Below are 19,363 nucleotides of genomic sequence, written 5' to 3' on the forward strand. Positions count from 1 at the left end.
GCGAAAATTGCACCGCCAGACTCTTTTGCTCGCTGAATAATTAAACCTAGACCAGCGGGACCGTGGTGTAATAGGGCGGACGGGTATATTTTACAGCAGATATAAAAAAGTTCCCTCGGCGCCTTTGACGTTGTACTTTGTTTTATTTTTGGCTCTCTTGAGAAGTGTGATGTTCAACGAATACGTGTGTACGTTTTAACGACAATGGTTAGTAATTTCGTGGCTTACCGCGAAAGAATATAAAATATATTTGCATATCATGAAAAAGTCAGCTTAATAACAATTGGAATTGCAATGTCTCTTCATGAGCCAATAGCGTTACTTACAGCACCTGCAAAATTATTTGAAATTGTATTTCAGACACTAATCTTATGGTTTTTTCTAACTCTGTTTAAATATCATTGGACTCTCAAACATATTATTTAGTGCTGAAGTTTTACTGTGCGACTTTTGCTGTACTAGCATTGTATCCGCTGTTAATCCAAACCATCAATTTATGGAAAAACTGATTCTAACTAAACTGAAAATACACTATGTATGTAAAATAACATTAGTATAAATAGCTTAACAGCTGAACTAACTGTTTTGATATATGTGAAGTTTATTTGATACAAAGGTATTTAGATTATAATTGATATTTTCACGTACAGTTTGTATAATTATGTTTATATACATATATCAGAGGCAAAGTTTGAATTTCGAAAATGCATACATTAATTAGTTAGTGTATGCACTTTCAAATCACTTCAGTTATAGACACACAAAATCATTTATGAACAATGTTCGGTGCTCATCAAAGTATTCAAATTTAAATATTTAATAGGTATTTTAAATCTTGTTACCAATTCATATAATTTTCTTTTTATAGATTCGTTGCAGAGTTTTTGTGTTCACTGTTCTGCCCGACTATTTTTATTGGCTCTACGAAAAGTCGCTCTTAGATTGTTAAATCTTGCTCGTTGACGATGTAACAAACTCACGTCGGAAAGTTCACACACTCACTTGTTAAAGCATACACTATCTAGTCAAAGTATATACCAAATGTAGCATTGTTATGTATGCATTAACTCTTAGTTAATGCATACTTTGTCTAGTCATTGTATATTGAACACTTTAACTGTAACATATACATATATTAAGTCTGTGTCAAAAGGATTCTCCGAAGCGGGTTGAACTCTGAATTCTTTACGCCGTTTTTAAAACCAGGATTGATGTAAAAAGGGAAGCGGCTGCTTTTCAGTCTTTTCCATTTATGTAAACGTTCGGCGTTACTCCCCTTAATTTCGACTTCACACGAACTCTCGTGTGTCTAAGTTGTAGGTCTCTGATAAAACTTCTTGATTCTGTAGACAGAAGCGTTCAAGCGCTGTTTATGTGCTTTTATACCCATAGCAAGTTTGGAGGAGATTTCGTGTTCATCCATTTTTTGCGCAACGGCCGATTGCGAATACTCGTCTCTATTTTTATTGAAACATTTTCCTTGTGCGATCGTTTAAATTTTAACAATTTGCGATGCAGTAGTCATTGCTGTACTTTTTTAATAGCACTTGGATTTATAAAGGCATCTCAAATGCATTAAAATATTCAAAACAGTATAATTTTATTGATTGTGTAATCAATACTTTGTGTTTTTACAATCGCATTATATTTATTTATGTATTAAAATTAAGACCTTCTTAAGGTTAAATTTAATACAACAATTTAAAAATATATGTATATATATAATAATTAAAAACATTAAAAGAGAACAAACACGGATTACCTCAATAGATGTACATTGAAAATAGATCCCATATGAACTGAACTAATTTTCCGTATGTATAAAAGCTAAACACGATGATAAGCTTATAATATGTTTTAATTGATATGTTGTACCAAATTTACCAACTTTTTTTTAAATTCATCAAATATTTTAATTGTACAAAATAAAAATTATTTTAAAAATATTTTTTATTGTCAAAGTATAGTTTGTAAAATTATTAATTATAAACTGGTGAGAATACTTCTATAATATTAATAGCTCAAAAAAAAAATTCACTAAATTTATTTAAAAAACTGTTTTTGCGGAAAATAAAAGATAAATGGGTATTTGTTTCATAATATTTTTTTACAGAAAAAGTACCTAGAAGTATATTATTTTATATATTAGTATATTAATTCACCCTAATGCAACTTCAGTATTCGCTATATTAGAAAATAAGTAATTAACCTTATTTATGATTGCTCATATTACTCAAATTTAACATATAAATAAAGTAATTATATTTATATAAGTGTTTATTTAAAATAACTTATCATTATATATTAATATTCTGTTTTGACTCCATAATGCGAGTTTAACTGAAATCTTTAATCAAATCCACCACTTCTTGTTAATAATTTTTAAACATTAATTGCTATAAACATATGATAAGCTTTTATAGTTTATTGCAGTATTTTTTAATTGAATCAATTATGAATTGTACTCTTATTGTATTGTTCCTCTAAAGATTTATCATTTTATTTTTGTTAAAATCAGAATTAAATCAAAACTTTGTGTAAAGCAGTATCTTATAGAAAACCTATTACAGCGCTTGACGATTTTCGCTTTGAAGTGTAAATTTTTCAACTCTTTGCAAACAGAACACGACTTACTTTTTGATATTTTTTGCAATATATATGTATGTATAATATATACCACATTAATCACCAGCTTACATTTTTATTCAAACGTATCTACATTTTTAACTATATTTCTACATAAAACCTTTTTTATTTAAGATGTAAATATATTTTATTTTTTATAGCCGGTGTTTCGTACATATCCTCATGTGTGTTTTATTTTATTTTTTCAGGCAATCGTGTTACCTCCTTTGGCTCGGTGGCCCCATGAAAGCGGTTTCACATTCACAACCTGGTTTCGGTTGGATCCCATCAATTCCGTCAACATAGAGCGAGAAAAGCCCTACCTTTATTGGTAAATATATTTTTTATAAAAACATATTTTTAGATATTCCGTATTGCTACCAATATTTTTTCACAAAACACTAAAGCGTTTCACTAAAATTGATTTACATGCAAAAAATATTGGATTTTATTTTTCCGAAATACGTTGCGTAAATTTATGAGATTTTTTATGTAATGAAAATAAATTGTGTCTCTGTGAGTTATCTTTGGATTAGTCGTTAGCGCGAAACTTAATCCTATAATTCCGTAAGAAAAATCTTCACGGCATCTACACGCTGCAGCGGAAATAAGCACAAAGGCCAACATTGAGTCTAAAGTATATAAATTATTTATACTTAATAGATCTGAAAATTGTTTATTTTTAAGCATTTATTTTCATTTACACGTATGTACAATATATGTATATGAACATACTTACGTTCTATATGAAAGCATTGCAAGTCGAATTTTATTACGGCACTTTCAAAAGAGGCGACGGAAAAAATAGAGATGAAAGAGCGCCAACGCACGATTCGCAGAAAATAAAAATGTACACACCGGATTGAAAATTCTCACAAATAACGAAACGGATCAAACGGCAGTAACGAGGACTCGTCAGGTACTGCCGTTCGATTTTGTCCAATTTGCAGAAAACGACTTTGAAACGTGACGTGAACGTGAAAAAATATTTGTTGAAGTCTAAAAAGGCAAAAGAGCGACAATTAAGACGCAAAATTTAAGCATCGGATCTCTTCAATTCTTGAAACCCATTGCATATGATTTCTAAGAGTCGTTCGTGGCCTCGTGTGCTGAAAATTGTGATTTGACGGAGAATATAGTGGGTTACTTCGGTCGAGTTTGGTTCTGCCCGCTCTAAAATTTCTCGGAAGTTGTCCGAGGTTACCGAGAACGGGAAGTAAAGTGGGAGTAATTCAGTTGACTTGGCCAGCTTCGAGTGCTTCCGAACATTGTCGGCAAAAAGACCGGAGTCAAAGGAACCGAAGTCGGAGCTGCTCTTTCGAGCGCTAGTGGTGAGCTCTTTCGCTCTCTCGAATATTAAGTGACAACAGTGACAGAGATAATGATATGGTTTTTCGCAAACTGAAATAGAACGAGTAACTCGGTTCAATTTCAGTATGCGTCAACACGCATGTCGAGCGCTGCATCGTGGTCACGTGGTCAAGTTATAATACCACATGCTTATCGGGGACTTCAACAGACTCTTACTGACATTTTTGAATATTTTAGGGCACTAAAAAAGATAAATTATATTTTTGATAGTATATTCTTTCTTCTAACAGATATCGTTATTATATTTTTTTTCATATAAAATTAAATAATTAGTGGTACTTGATTTTGTTAAAAAAAATCGTTTCGAATATCCTTATGTATTTTCCTAGATCGGTTTATATAAATGTCACAACATAACGAATTCTTATTTATAATCGATGGAGACAAATTCTAGGATAGTCACAGATGTGGTGTTCGTATTCTGAAGTATCATTTTTATGCCTTATGGCATTTTGCAAAAGCCGACAAAGATTTTGCGTAGATTGAATATTTACGACCGAAAAGTTTTCATTGATATTGTATTGATGAGTGCCCACACAAACTTTTATAATTATCAGTGCCGTAATTTTAATAATATGCCAATTTAAAAATTGCAATTATTTGGCACATTTTTCGATCGCGCGCAAATATCCCGGCTGTACGTAACAGAAGCCGCCGTCCTGACAGCATATGAAATTTGCGACAGTGTGGTCGCTTACTCGAAGTCGTAGATCTCGGCTGACTTCAGTTGTAACTTCGGTTCGGACAACTTCCAGAGAGTGTAGTCAGGCATAAGAATTAAATTTTGCTGTGACCTATGAGTCCTAGATTTATTTTAATAAATTTTAAATATGTCGGAAAATAATTTGGATCTTCTGATAAATTAAAAACACATCTTAAACTTTTTCAGTGGTAGATGCTTTAACGTACAGAAAATAGCTCTGAAGTTTAGAAATAAAATGTTTTTTGCTAAGGAAGCGTCTAATAAAAGACGATCTGATAACTAACTGTAAATAAAATCAAAGCCATGATTGCTAGTTTCGAGATACTTATGAAAGCTTAGGGTGATCAAAAAGCTCAATATTCGAGTTCCGCATCAAAGGTGTACCAAATTGTTATTTAAACGCAATAAAAAAATATTTAAACCACCCACTACTGGCGTTGAAAAGTGGATTCTGTTCAACAACGTTAGTCTAAAAATATCGCGGTCACATTAAAGTAAAAAATTAAGAACCTTCACAAAGGCTAGATTGCATTCCAAAACGGTAATGTTGTGTATATGGTGCGATTGAAAGAGTGTCGTGTACTACAAGCTATTAATTCCACTAAGTACTGCACACAATCGACGAAACTATTGTCGGAAAGAGGCCAGAGTTGTCCAATATAAAGGGCATTGTATTATAAATGCCACCATGACAACCGTTCTAACTTTTATTTTAGAATGTTTGATTCAATCCATAATATAGTAAGAAATTTATACTTTGAAGCTTTTAAAAATTATCTATTAAGTGTAACCTTATTTAAATGCATCAATATTTGCACTCCTACCAAAATCACCTTAATCAGTCTTAATAATTATTAAAAAGCAGAATCCTTTTACAAAAATTATCGATTAAAATAGCATATACAACATTAATAAAACTTATATTTGAATATACATATAAAAGATTTTTAAAACAAAATAAAATCGGAACAAATATATATTTTAGCTATATAAGTACATATATTAGGATATCCCGAAATAAATGTCATTTTTATTTTTTAAAGTAAAAGCTCACGATTAAATATTTATTTTTATTTTAATGATTCAAAATATAAACCTTTTTACCACTTTTCGGTTAAATTTTTAAATTCATTAGCAGTATAGGTTGGAAGCTTTGATGCAAAATATTCCGATAGAATAATATGGATGATATAAAACCTTCCAGACAACCTAATATAATTATCGATCCTACGAGCTCTCATATAAATATCAAATTATATTTATAAAAAAATATTATTCGTTTTGTGAATTATCATAACTATGCAAATCTACAAAATAAATTAGTATTTATACGTAGTGATAGAATAATATATCAGTTGAAAGCTTTGATTACGTAAAATTGAATCAAAGCAAATATGCATTGTAAACTCATTACCTTTGACATACGAACATAATACTGTTTGAACAAATTGAACGTTTATATAGTATTCGCGAAAAGCAAACAATGCTTCTAGCTACTGTTACACATATTTAATTATATTATACATTCTATACATAAAATGATAAATTACACGCAAATGAATACTCATACATCCATAATATGCATTAAACTATCTTATCTCTAAATCAAATGAAAAGTCGTTGAATCCTGATTCTTGATGCTACGTAGAAAGCTAACTCGATTTTATTAATACGATTAAGTAGACATTGATTCATCCCTTAGAAATTTCATTAAGTTCATTTCGCATCAAAGAAAATTTCAATTTAAGTTTTATATGTGTCTACTACTTAATATTGAGAATAGTACTTTGTTTTAATATATCGAAGTATATGTTATAATAATATTAAATATCATTTTTTTAAATATCAATTTTTATGAGTAAGCAGAGAACTATTACAAATAATTAACTACCCAAAAAACAATTTTAAGCCGTGGAATTTGTAAGCTTAATTTAAAATTTCAGAAGCTTTAAGTCGTGTTTAAAATAATAAATTATATAAATACATTAATTATTGTGATTTTCGGCTGTACGCTATCATATATTATGCTTTTGCGTATTTTCTTCTCATAATTTATGCAAATATTTAATAAGTCCAAATTAAATTTGCCAATTTGTACACACACGCTCCGGGATTTCTCGCTTATTTATTTATTTATTATTCTGACGCTTCGCCGATTTAATATTCCGACGCGATAAACATTCGGAAAACAACAACGAACGAACCCTTTTCTGTCCTCACCTTTTTTATTATTAATCAACACGCAAAAACGCACATACACATGCCGTCCCCAGTGGCGAAATGTATGAAATCGCAATAAATACACATTAAAACACTGGTACGTTGGCGAAAACAACGTTATTATATTACCGAACCAGGGTTGTAGTCTAAATTTATGGATGTGAATAATATTGATGGTGAATATTTTCATTATTATAATACAGATATATTATTGTTTTTTAATTAAAATCAATTAAAACTTGAACAACCCGCATCGCTATTAAGAAGTTTTAAACGAAAAGGGTTTTAATATGAGACAAAAATAGATATTTGAGTACTATAACTAAAAAGTAATGTTCCATACAAATATGTTAGTCATTTCAAAAGTTCGCGAGCTGATAATGAAATATATATTATTTTAGGGTTTTGAGGCTAATGGGGTGTGACTTTTCAGTCCAAATAAACGCCGGTAAAGCTGGTAATTACTTATTTTATAACCATGTATTAAAAACCACATATAAATGGAAATGTAGCGGCCGCTTAGATGGTGAAGGCAAAATAGCAGAAGTCGGAGAATCTTCGTTGGAGCGTCGAGTTGAATTAGTGTCGGCGATGTTGTTATTGTGACGATGCTGGGCTCGTGCCGTCTCTTCTGGTTGCATCTTTTTCCATCTCTTTGCCTAGTTGTGACCAAGTGTCACATATTTTTTATTGCTGGTTTGAAACATATCTGGCGAATCGTATATGCGGATGTTGGCCGGTCAATTGCGTCGCTACTTGCACACACCCACAAACTGTACTCACGCCTTAAAATAGAAACGGTCCAGATGGAAACTTTAACCATCGGTAACCAAAATATATAAAAACAATATGCGCAGGGTCAAATATATTTTCTAGCTATTGCACGTCCTTTCCAAACAAAGAGCAGTTTTTGGCGGTAAATAATGTAAATGTAAACGGTAAAAAATGTAATAATAAAGAACGGAAATTAGCTCTTTTAGATTATTTTAATATTAAACCTGAAAATTATCACAAAAAGAGCAATAGTAATTTATTAGAAAGGTGGAAAATGGTTATATAAATTTATCAAAATCTGTATATTTGTTTATTCGTTTCATTGATAAAACGACATTAGTAATATTAAATATTTTAGAATAATATTCAATTCCAAGAATATATTTATTTTATAAAACAAAACCTTATATTGTTTATTCGTATGATACAATTCTCTCCGGTGACTCAATTTCAATATAAATGTAATAATATGTAAATATGTTATGGGTCTATTCCACTAGGGACTTGAGGGTAGTCTTTGATCCCAAACTGATGTTCTTGTATGTAACTCCTAACATATGACATCATTTACGGCTGACAGTGTTATTATTGTATATTATAAACTTTAGGGTCTACCACTTAAATGTTCGTTTTATTAAATTATAACATTATCGAAGAGTAGGATGGGGATCTGAGAAAATTTCAGATACGCCCCTGTTGGGATCTCATTACACGGCCAGTGTTTGATAAAAATTTATGGCCGCGTTACGCCATATTATTTTCATTTAGACCAAAGTTTAAAAAGAAGGTTAATTTGATGTGATTAATGTTTTTAATCATCGCCCCTGCTGCGGAGGCAGCATCAACTTGAATCATCACGTGATGCATTAACTTTTATATGTGTTATATTTTTCAGCTTCAAAACCAGCAAAGGGGTGGGATACTCGGCACACTTCGTAGGCAACTGCCTGGTCTTAACTTCGATGAAAGTTAAAGGCAAAGGTTTCCAGCACTGCGTTAAATACGAATTTCAACCGAGGAAATGGTACATGATTGCGGTTGTTTACATCTACAATCGATGGACGAAAAGTGAAATCAAGTGCCTCGTTAACGGCCAGCTGGCCTCAAGTACTGAGATGGCTTGGTTCGTCTCGACAAATGATGTAAGTTTTGTTGTACGCTATAGAATTCATAATCTTATAATTTATTAATTTTTCGAAATTATCCACAGCCCTTCGACAAATGCTACATTGGTGCTACTCCTGAATTGGACGAAGAAAGGGTCTTTTGCGGACAGATGAGCGCTATATACCTATTCTCAGAGGCCCTCACTACGCATCAAATATGCGCCATGCATAGATTAGGGCCAGGGTACAAGGTATTATCACTATCATGCATAATATTTAATAAATTTAAATTATAAAATAATATTAGTTGAGTACTAGATTATTGGATTCCCGTCGCTCTTAACATTAATATTTAACCATTAATCTTCAATTGCCAAACCATGATATAAAACTTTGGGCTAACGCCTGTTATGTTACAGCGGTTTATTTAAAATATTAATAAAAAGCGACGATCTTACAGTAACCGAAACAAATTGTTTTGTGAAGTTTATTTACTAATTAATTATATGTTTTTAAGATAGGTATATCATTTTAATAATTTAATTAATTTATGTTTATAAATAGTAATATATTTATTTTAAGTGTATAATACTAACATTCCTATATATTTTCTAAACATCAAATGATATTTTAAATAGGAATATTGATAATTTTAAGTAGCTCTTTAATAAAATGTATTATATATTTATAAAATAACAGTATTTAAAATATCGTTTCTGTTTGTATTATATTGTATGTATCTTAATTTATGACATTTTTTAAACATTTATCCCATAACGTAAGCTATATAAATATTTTATATAACATATGGTGAAAATCGTCAAATTTTTAATTAAAAGGTGTTGCCTTAATTTTTATGTAAAAATATTTTTTGTAGTATATTAATTTAATTAGTCAAACTGAAGCAATATCAGATTATGTGTTTGATTATTTTTATGATTGGTACTTTTTATCTCTCATCCGTGATACATTAATTCAGCCAGTTAAAGTATGTTAATGCAATCAGTCAAACTTGTATTTGTTTAAAATACATTTTTTTTAACTTTAAACATTTACTTAAATTGTAAACACTTTTAATACCTATTATTTTATTTTAACGATTATAATCAATAGTGATTTGTTGATCTATTTTTACTCAATCAATTTTATTTATATTTTCAACGGGGTTATAAAACTAAGCTGGGTGCTGTGAAACAATAAAGTACGAATAAATTTTAAATTACTATATAAACATTAAGCAGCAGAAAAAATGCATTCTAACATACATATATTTGTCCCGTTCTAGTGTTTCTAAAATCATTGATTTAATAATTCATAAATCAATTAGATATGTTATATTTTTTAGTGGCTCAAAAATTCTTCTCCATTTAAATTCCAGCGACTCACCAGGGAGTCAACTCTTGATTCACTCTATAGTACAACGATCCCTCCCCTTTTTAATTTGTTTTCAAAAAAAAGATTTTCTATTGGCCATCTCTGCCCTCTTTCTGACGAATACAACTTTAAGTCAATTGTAAGCAGTAGTTAGTGGAATTTATATCCGTTCAACCCCCACCCAAATGTATGATCCACCTCTACTGTATTTTTCGAAAAGTATTGTTTTACTGAATCCTCTTTTGAGATATAGCTTGTTTTCATTGCGTTAAAATCATAATTGGCAACTTATAATTCGGTCTACTAAATTTTTATCACTCAATTGATAGTGGCATCCATGTATCGAGTTCCTTGACTATCTAGAGCTTTCGAAAATGTCTCGAAACAGTTATATTTAATGTCCAAGCAATCTCAACTGTCAATTACAACTTTCAGTTTGCTGAATTGTGTGCAGTACTTAGTGGAATCCATTTCGTAATATTCGACACTTTTCCAATCCCACTAAATAAACAACGTGCCTTTCTTTGTTTGCAATCCAGGCTTTGCGATAATCTAGCTTATTGATCATCATTAGTATGTCTTAGAACAGTAGTTCCAGTAATGTTTAGTACCAAACTAATCTTTTACTAGTTTTAATCTTTTACTAGAATCAGTTTAGCAACCCCACAAAATCCAGCATTTGTGACCATGATATTTTTGTACTAATGTTGTACTGCGTCTACTTTTCATCGTTAATGATGACGTTTTTAGCACCCCACTCTGAATACCACCGATTTACAGCATCAGCTCCCAAACAAGTTTGAAATAAGTTTTAGTCTTCTATTTTGCCAGCAAGCTAAAAAAACGAGATGAATATATGTAACAACTTATTAATCCAACCACAGAATATAAAGTTAATAAAATAATATATTTTAAACCTTAAAGAGCCTAATAGCTTATTTTTTGAACTCTAAAATTATTTGTTACCAAGTCACTGGACCGTTTTAATTCCCCCTTCTCTGACTCATACTTTTAGTGTTATCTTTTCGTATCTCTCATCCGACAGCTTCGCGAAAGTCATATAAACTAATATTATCTCATTTATGTATACCGTATAATTCAAATAAACGTATTAAGATTAAGTCGGGGGTTTAAGGTTGTCATAAATATAATCTTAAGAACGTGCACATAGCTGCGCGAGATAATTGCGACGATTTTCACCGTACTTTGTGTTTTGTGCCGCTCCCGTTCCGGAACCTTACTTACACGCAATACAGAGCCAGTTCCGGTTTGACAACGAGTGCAACCTGAACCTGCCGGAGAATCACAAACGGGTGAGCGATGTGGTCCCCGTGGAGAGGGAGGCGGACACTTGGTCGGCGGAGGTGACCGCCGCAGCCGCCTCCGAGCCGTGGGCGGAACGGCCGCCCTCCCCGGCCACCGCCGACCCTGTAGACATTGCCGCATGCAAGCGTGTAAGCATGCGCACGATAAACGCCTATATCAATCTAGTATATTTGTTTTCGTCCTTCTCACATTGCGAACGATGGATCTTAAGACGACAATGAAGCCATAACGAAAATATAAACTTATCATTTGCTTACATAAAACAATTTTCAGACATGTTGGTTTGATATTACTTTTAAACATTCATTTTTTTACTAGATTATGCCGAAATTTTAACCCCAGATATAATATGTTTCTGTTTTTGAGCCTCTTATTACACTAGTTTACAGCGATTTTGACCCATGACATTTGACAGTCATTTCTTATGTAAAATTGCATCAAACATTCAGAAATTAAAACATTTTTCGAGACATTGTTAAATTTACGTTTTTTTCATTTTAAAAAAAAGTGTTTTTACGTAATTTAAAATATGAAATAAACTGGAAAATAATATGTGGGATTGTGCTCATCCATTCTAGGTGTGCACCATATTTTTTTTTAAATATGTTATCCCTTAATTATTGTTTATAATACCCATCATGACGTATTAGGGAAGCTTTTCATGATGTTCAGATTTGTAATAAATAAATAAATAAAATATCACACGAACCTGAAAAGTCCTTTCACTCTAAATAAAATCGCATGAACTCCGCGAATATCAATTTGACAATCTTTTCGCTAGCTTATTTTCAATGCCTCTTTTCTTTTGAGTCCTGTGCCAATGTTTATATTATTAATTTGTATCTGTCTTTATCAAAGTTTAGGGATCACAGTGCTGATCCTATACCATTATATACCAAATATTCCTATTTTAAAATAGAATTTTCGAAAATCGACTTTGCCCATTTAATTTTTTACATACATACATATTAAGCTCATTACTTTAACTTTGTTGTTTTTTGATAAACCATATTTTAATAGTAATATATACTTTTTTTAATTAAGTACATATTTACAAAATCACTGAGCTGCTTTTTTCTTTTACTTTTTTCATAAGCTTCTTTTCAAATATAATGAATAGTCTATATTATAATATTCACAATATACAATAAATTGTGTTAAAATCTCAATTTTGGTAGACATGTAAGAAATCCTTTCTTTCTTAAAAACGTTCATATGTATAAAGATAATGTATACAGCCCTTTTTTCATCGGAGGCCCGAAGATCCCAAATATTCTTTCAAATATATTTCCAATGTATTATACAACAAACATGTAAAACACATCAATAAGATTGCGACCCACTCATATATTTTTTTCATTAATAATATATATATAAAAATTATTTTTATTTACATGCTTAAAAAGTGTATGATATTATTCTGTAAAACAAGTTTTTATGATAGGCTATCTATAAATATATTTTAATTTAACTTAAAAATAATTTCAAATTCAAGTATTTATGAAACATATTATATCATCTGCGTATTATCATAAATATACACATAATAATTAAGGTCGACTTTAATTCATAGAATCTCGAAGCAAAATTTGTTATTTGATATTGTTTGCCAGTCGCCTAAAAGTTTTCTTAAGCCGAACATCTGTTTGATGAAAATTTAGCGATTAATCACTTACTTTGTAATAATTTCCTATTTTGTCGACAGCTACTATTAACAAGATTTTCTTTTGTATTTCTATCTACATATTTATTTTAGTTATTATACGTTTAATTCATACTAATATCATCAAATTTAATTCCATCCACATGTATGTATAAATAGTTTAAACGCAGTATTTACATTATATAACGTAATTAAGTAATAAATAATGAATATTTAGCAGTTGATTTAAATAAGTATTATATTATAATACAAGAGTTGTTAATATTTTATATTTCAATTGATACCGAAACTAAAATACAAATGTTATAAAAAATAATTGCAAATGTTATCTCATTATTTTTTTTCTTTAAATCCAATTTAAACTTACGTAAATCAAATATTCAAAAGGTTCGTAATGAGACGAGTTTCTCTAAAAATCCCTAAATTTGATTTTACATGATTCCGTATAGGAACATTTAATTTAATTTAGTGAATTTCCAATTACAACGTGAGCCGCTCTGATTTTTTCTCTTATACCTACTAGGATCAGAGTTTTCTTCAATTACTTATACGTTATTTATATATTAAATGCGCTCTTACAACTTTCAATTTTCATACGCTAATCATTTTGCGAGTTTTTAGCTGCGAGGCTTACTCAAAGTTCGCTTTCTCGATAAGTTTGAGAACTCCATATCTTCTGATTGGTACGAGAGTGGCTCTCAAAAAATACACGCGTTCACCCCTACCCGCTGCCTCTAACTACCCGCCCTCAGAATTAATTTTCACAAACTTGCTACTTCAAAAGTTGGCCACCATGCGCGTACTCGAAAGCCTCCTTCTACCCCCCGAATAAATATGTAACGAGTTCGACGAATGCCTTGTTCAAATAAAATATCGCAGGTTTCAAGGGCCGCCGATGCCTAATGATTCGTTGTTTCGAGGTTAAATCAACACAAAGTCTAACCCGACCCGTATGTTTGCCTTAGCAAAGGGCTCGTGTGACGCGCTCGCACATTTGAGCAATTCTACATACATATTATAATAGGGCGTTATAAGCACATGTGTGTTTTTGCGTAATTAAACTCTATGGCTTTTATGAACAAAGAATGAGCTTTTTATGTCTTCAATAAATATATAAGTACCGGTTGATGTTTTGAGTACAAAAGCAAGATATGTCAATGCGAAAGTTGATCTTCAAATATAATAGTAAATTGAAATATAATAAAATTCATCATATGAGACCTAAAACCGGATGTTTCAAGCATTAGTCAACGACTTATATTGCATTGTATTTGTAAACCATTATTATTTTAAAACTTTAACTTGCTCTTCTGGAGTGATGTCTATTTTAACGAATCATATTCAGTGGTTTACATAAACTTTTTTTTGCTTTCATCTTTTTAAAATTTTTTTGACATGTTTTTATAGTTAATAAAATATTTTTATTTTTTTAATGAAATAAAAGAGACAACTTATATTAATCACAATGCATCAGACAATAACTATATCACATAACCAATTATTTTATATCGATTGTATATTCACAAAGTTAATGATTTAATTGTAGAACCTTAAATTTAATACTTTCGCTTAATATCAATTGAAAACCCCTCTCTTTCGTGTATATCCTTATCACGTTTCATTTCCGATATTTTCAGATATAATGTAATAATAATACTGACATGTTCAATACCGTATTGTTTTGTCGTCTCATATGATCCATTGTTCGAAATGAGGAATTATATTTTTATGTTCCGCCGTGTGTGTGCTTTTGACATAATTCACTAGTGAATTTTCCAATAATTATTTATCAATATTTACTTATTGTACTCATATGTTACGTTGTGTAGTGTTTTTTAAAACATCACTTTTAGGTATCCAGACAGAGAGGAGCGTTCCTGTATTTATTCTGTGTTTTATTCAGGTTTCATCCATTGTTAACATTTGCTTTTGTAATAGTGTCATATATGTTTGTTTTTTTATATGATTTTCATTTCACACGTCGTGACAACGAACAGAGTCAATTTCGTTTCGACACAGAGTCTCATCCTATTCTGCCGGATAATTATAGAAGGCTCGATTTCTATGGAGACTACATATCAGAAGTTGATCAGCCGTCGGCGTCTGTAAGAATTTTACATTGAGAGTGTATATATATATGTATATATATATACATACATAAATCATTATGGTCATGATTGCTGTAAATAAAACTCAGCCATCGCTGTATATCTTAACCTTTAATCTTTAGAGCTATGGTTAACTTGGTACTTTGGGCTTAAGGTAATAAAATAATAAGCATTGGTGCATTTTAAAATACTCACTAATACAACGGAATGATATGCATATTAATTAATAATATTATACTAATTTAGTATTGTAATGTAGAAGGGATATTCGGATACAAGGTTTTTTGTGATTTGTAAACATATAGCAGGGAAAAGAAACAAATGTTTGATGGGCGATTTACGATCGTTGAATTTCATAAGCAATGTCAAATTATGTCCAGTTTTTTAATCAGTGCTTATGTGAGATTTATGTCTTTGAAAACAATAACATAATAAATATTTTTCGTTTCCGAATATCCCAACTATCTTACTTGATCGATATATTGTAATCTTTTGCAATATTAATAATATTTCTTTTCTGATATTGTCTCTTTCAAGTACTAAAGTTTATGGTATTCCAAGTAAACTTTATCGCTTATATAACCTAATATAAATAATTAGATATCGTGATTGAAGATTTAGTTCTAAATTATCATTTTAATTAAATTATATTTAAAGAAATCTATTATCTAGTATTGCTTTAAATGTTTACCTTAATAAAATAATGTGATATAAACGTACAGTTTATATGATCGTATCAAAATAAATAATTCGAATCCGTCTTAAGTAGGCAAAGGGAAGGTGTGGGGTCGATTTGCATATTAATTGGAAAAGCGAAAAGATCGAAGAGCACTTTTCAGGAACACGTCGAAAGACATCTGCTGCCGTTTTTAATAATAAATTTTCGCATGAAGTCGAGGGTGAAGATCCAAAAAATGAACCGGGTCCAGTCTTTCGAAATAGTCGTAATTTTATTAGTGATTTATGGGCATTTTATAAAATGTTAAAGCGGGAGGGACCCTCGGCGGCGCCGGAAAATTCTCATTACGGCGATTCATCGTCGAATTTTGCATAAGAAATTTTCGCAAAACAATCTGCGCCAAGGGATGATTTATCGGCGTTTCATTATGGAAATAACCGTTTTACAATCTACGGGCGGTAGCGCATAATATTAAATGTTATATTGCTCTTTCAATTTCGCGTTGTAAATTTTGAATTTTAACGATGCTGCGTTCGATCCTGTTAATATCTTTATAATGGTCAATTGTATATACAAAAAACAATACAACTTTGAAATAGTATTTGAGAATTGAAAAAAGGATTAGCTGAAAACGAATTTTGCTTAAAAAATCACATTTACAACGATCAGTAGTTTTGATATATAGTATGTTGTTAAATGGTTAGTTAGTGTTTTTATTTTGAAATTAAATTGCTAGCTATATTTTAACTGAACGCAGATATTTTAATAGATGCGTGAAAAGAAATGGCTGTAAATTGCCTTTATCTTCTCTATGACCGCAACACGTTGTCCTTTCAATGTCATTTTTATCTGCAAGAACAGGAAAAATCGCTTGGGGCATATATTTTAAATACTTTTGCTGCGGCATCAACACAGTGTCATTTTTGACCAAAAAATTACGAATTAGTAGTGAAATGTGAGCCTGTGCGTTACCGAAGCTTTTTTTAATGTTTGTCGCATTCTTCGGATTGACTCATGCAAATCGCTCACTGCAAAATAATACTCCTTATTGACCTACGACCTAGTGATAAAAAATGTAGTGGACTATACCACTATAATCGAGGAAAACCTTGACATTTGATCAAACTTGACGTGCTTTTTTGCTCTTTGCTCTTCAGAGCGATTCGCTTTGGAGCAATTATGTGTTGTCAGCGATTCCATTAATAAATTATTTTATTATCTATGTTGTTTCTGTTGAAAAATCAACAGTTTTAAATAATTTTGTCAGGTAGAATACGCTCGGGATAAGGATGCCGGTTTGTTATTGTGTGCATGTACATGTATATGAGAGGGAAAAGCGATGTAGCGTGTACTTCGTCGTCTCGCTTTCTCTTTTAAGGACAGTCGCTGATTCGTCAACGCTGGTATTCGTCATTAAAGTGCAGTGTGGCACAGAAGTTCGATCTTCTCTAGTGATTTATTTTAAATAATTTTGTGTTGATATTGGTTTAACCCAGATATGCCCACTGTCCCATTGGTAGGTCACTAAACTCGTGCCACTGTTTTTTTTATTTATAAATGCAATTTTAAGAGAACAAAATTTCTTGGACATATCTGGGTTAATTGATATCAAGGCTTCAAATATACACTGTAAGTTATTCGTTCTCTTACCCGTGGATTAAAATATTTTAATTATTTTTCTATTAATCCGTACTTTGTTGGTTTTTTTACACTATTCTCTATAAGGCTTAAAAAAGTTATTATTCTTATCGTTGCGCCAATGATAATTTTTTAATTTATTCAATGGATTCTAATGATTTAATAGAGTCGTCGAGCCAATTTGCCACAATCTGCGAATAATTTCTTTCCCCATTTTATATCTTTTTGCTTTTGAAGAATAGCTAAAGACTTCATTATTTTTTTGACTAGTGAAAGATTTTGAATTTTGCAAATATTTAATTAATCACATCAATGTCTAGTTTCTTCGATTATATAATATATTTTTAATTGTCCGTTGAAATTTCTAACTTAGCTCAGATGTATGTATGTTAAATAAACATATATTTTCTTTTAAAATAAAAAAATTAAATATTCTGAGCGAAATTGTTTTGAGCCACACAGTTCACGCACACAATAACAAACCGGAATCCTTATCCCGAGCGTACTCTAAAAAGTTAGTCAAAATTACTTTGCATGAGCCATACAAGATAACAACTTATTTTGCAATAGGGATAATATTGATCATGAGATTACTAAAAGCAATGTCAACGTTTGATTCGCTTATAACCCCTTCGTTTGTACATAGTATAATCGTATATAGCTTTCTCGAACATTTGCACCGCTCTACTGCACTTTATTCCATTTTTAATAATAATTTTTTAGTAATTTTCAAAATAAAAAAAATCGCTGAGCGTGAGAAAACGCGTTATTATACACAAACTACGCGTCTAACAGACAATTTACATACTGTCAGCTGACAATTTACATACGCAGTACAACGTGATAATATAAGTTATTTTATATTACACTTCGTATTAACTCAAGTTTTTAATAAAAGTATAAATCTGCACCAATATTAGTATTTAAACTATTACTTAAACGATTAAATTATATTTTCAATAAAATCATCAGCGATAGTAAAATGTCATCCATTTATAAAACCAAGCAACTTTGCAAGCACCTGTATCGTAATAGAGTGACGTAATTAGTTGATTCGTCAATTATTGAAATTGGCCGGTGTGAAATCATATTCGACAGTTGTGGGAGTTGTGTATGAGTTTAGTGGGTGTCTACTTGAACTATTGTTAAGTTCGCCAAGTCCAATTTGGAATCAAACTACAGACCAACTGCGATGAACAAGAGAGGATGTCGCTTGTAATGTGCCGTATTATAAACTAGAAACTCATTCGGAATAAATTATTGTTTTATGCATGTTGTTTGTTGTTGTTGTACTTGTTCTTACATTACTTGCACGTTCTTTACATATCTTTCTATATGTCTATTTTATTTAACTGATAAACACAAAGTACATCTTTCTACAGATATAACTTATATATTTTTAATAAAATAGAAAGATGTGCTTCTGTTTATTTTTGTACATTATGTCTATATTTTATATAAAATTGCATGTTTTCTATCCTTCCTTCTGTTGTATTGTATTGCATATATGTTCTATATTCATCAATCCATGTAGTTAGATTACATTTTTAAATAATATATTATCATAGTTATGCTTTATTAAATTAAAATCAGTATCTGAACATCGATTATATCATCAATTGCTATTTTCAGGTTTTATACGATGGTAAATTATCAGCCGCCATAGTATTCATGTACAATCCGGTGGCAACGGACAGTCAACTTTGCTTACAAAGTGCACCTAAAGGAAACGTTTCATATTTTGTGCATACACCTCATGCTTTAATGCTTCAGGTA

General features: G+C 30.8%; 1 protein-coding gene across 7 annotated transcripts in view; it reads left to right on the forward strand.

The window, feature by feature from the left end:
- rg (A kinase anchor protein rugose) overlaps positions 1-19,363 on the forward strand; it is a 529,428-nt gene that overhangs the window by 350,115 nt on the left and 159,950 nt on the right. For 4 of the 7 annotated variants that reach the window (XM_088185373.1, XM_088185374.1, XM_088185375.1 and 1 more), the window contains 5 exons: positions 2,835-2,956; positions 8,589-8,835; positions 8,904-9,050; positions 11,430-11,627; positions 19,220-19,360. In XM_088185373.1, the coding sequence (XP_088041499.1) occupies positions 2,835-2,956; positions 8,589-8,835; positions 8,904-9,050; positions 11,430-11,627; positions 19,220-19,360 (855 nt within the window). Of the gene's footprint in view, positions 1-2,834; positions 2,957-8,588; positions 8,836-8,903; positions 9,051-11,429; positions 11,628-15,159; positions 15,268-19,219; positions 19,361-19,363 lie in introns of all 7 variants that reach the window. The other 3 variants (XM_088185379.1, XM_088185376.1, XM_088185377.1) reach the window with 3 other exon arrangements.

This window comes from Plectrocnemia conspersa, unplaced genomic scaffold (assembly GCF_051122295.1).
Source record: "Plectrocnemia conspersa isolate PC_06_02 unplaced genomic scaffold, ASM5112229v1 ptg000005l, whole genome shotgun sequence".
Classification (NCBI taxonomy): Eukaryota; Metazoa; Arthropoda; class Insecta; order Trichoptera; family Polycentropodidae; genus Plectrocnemia; species Plectrocnemia conspersa.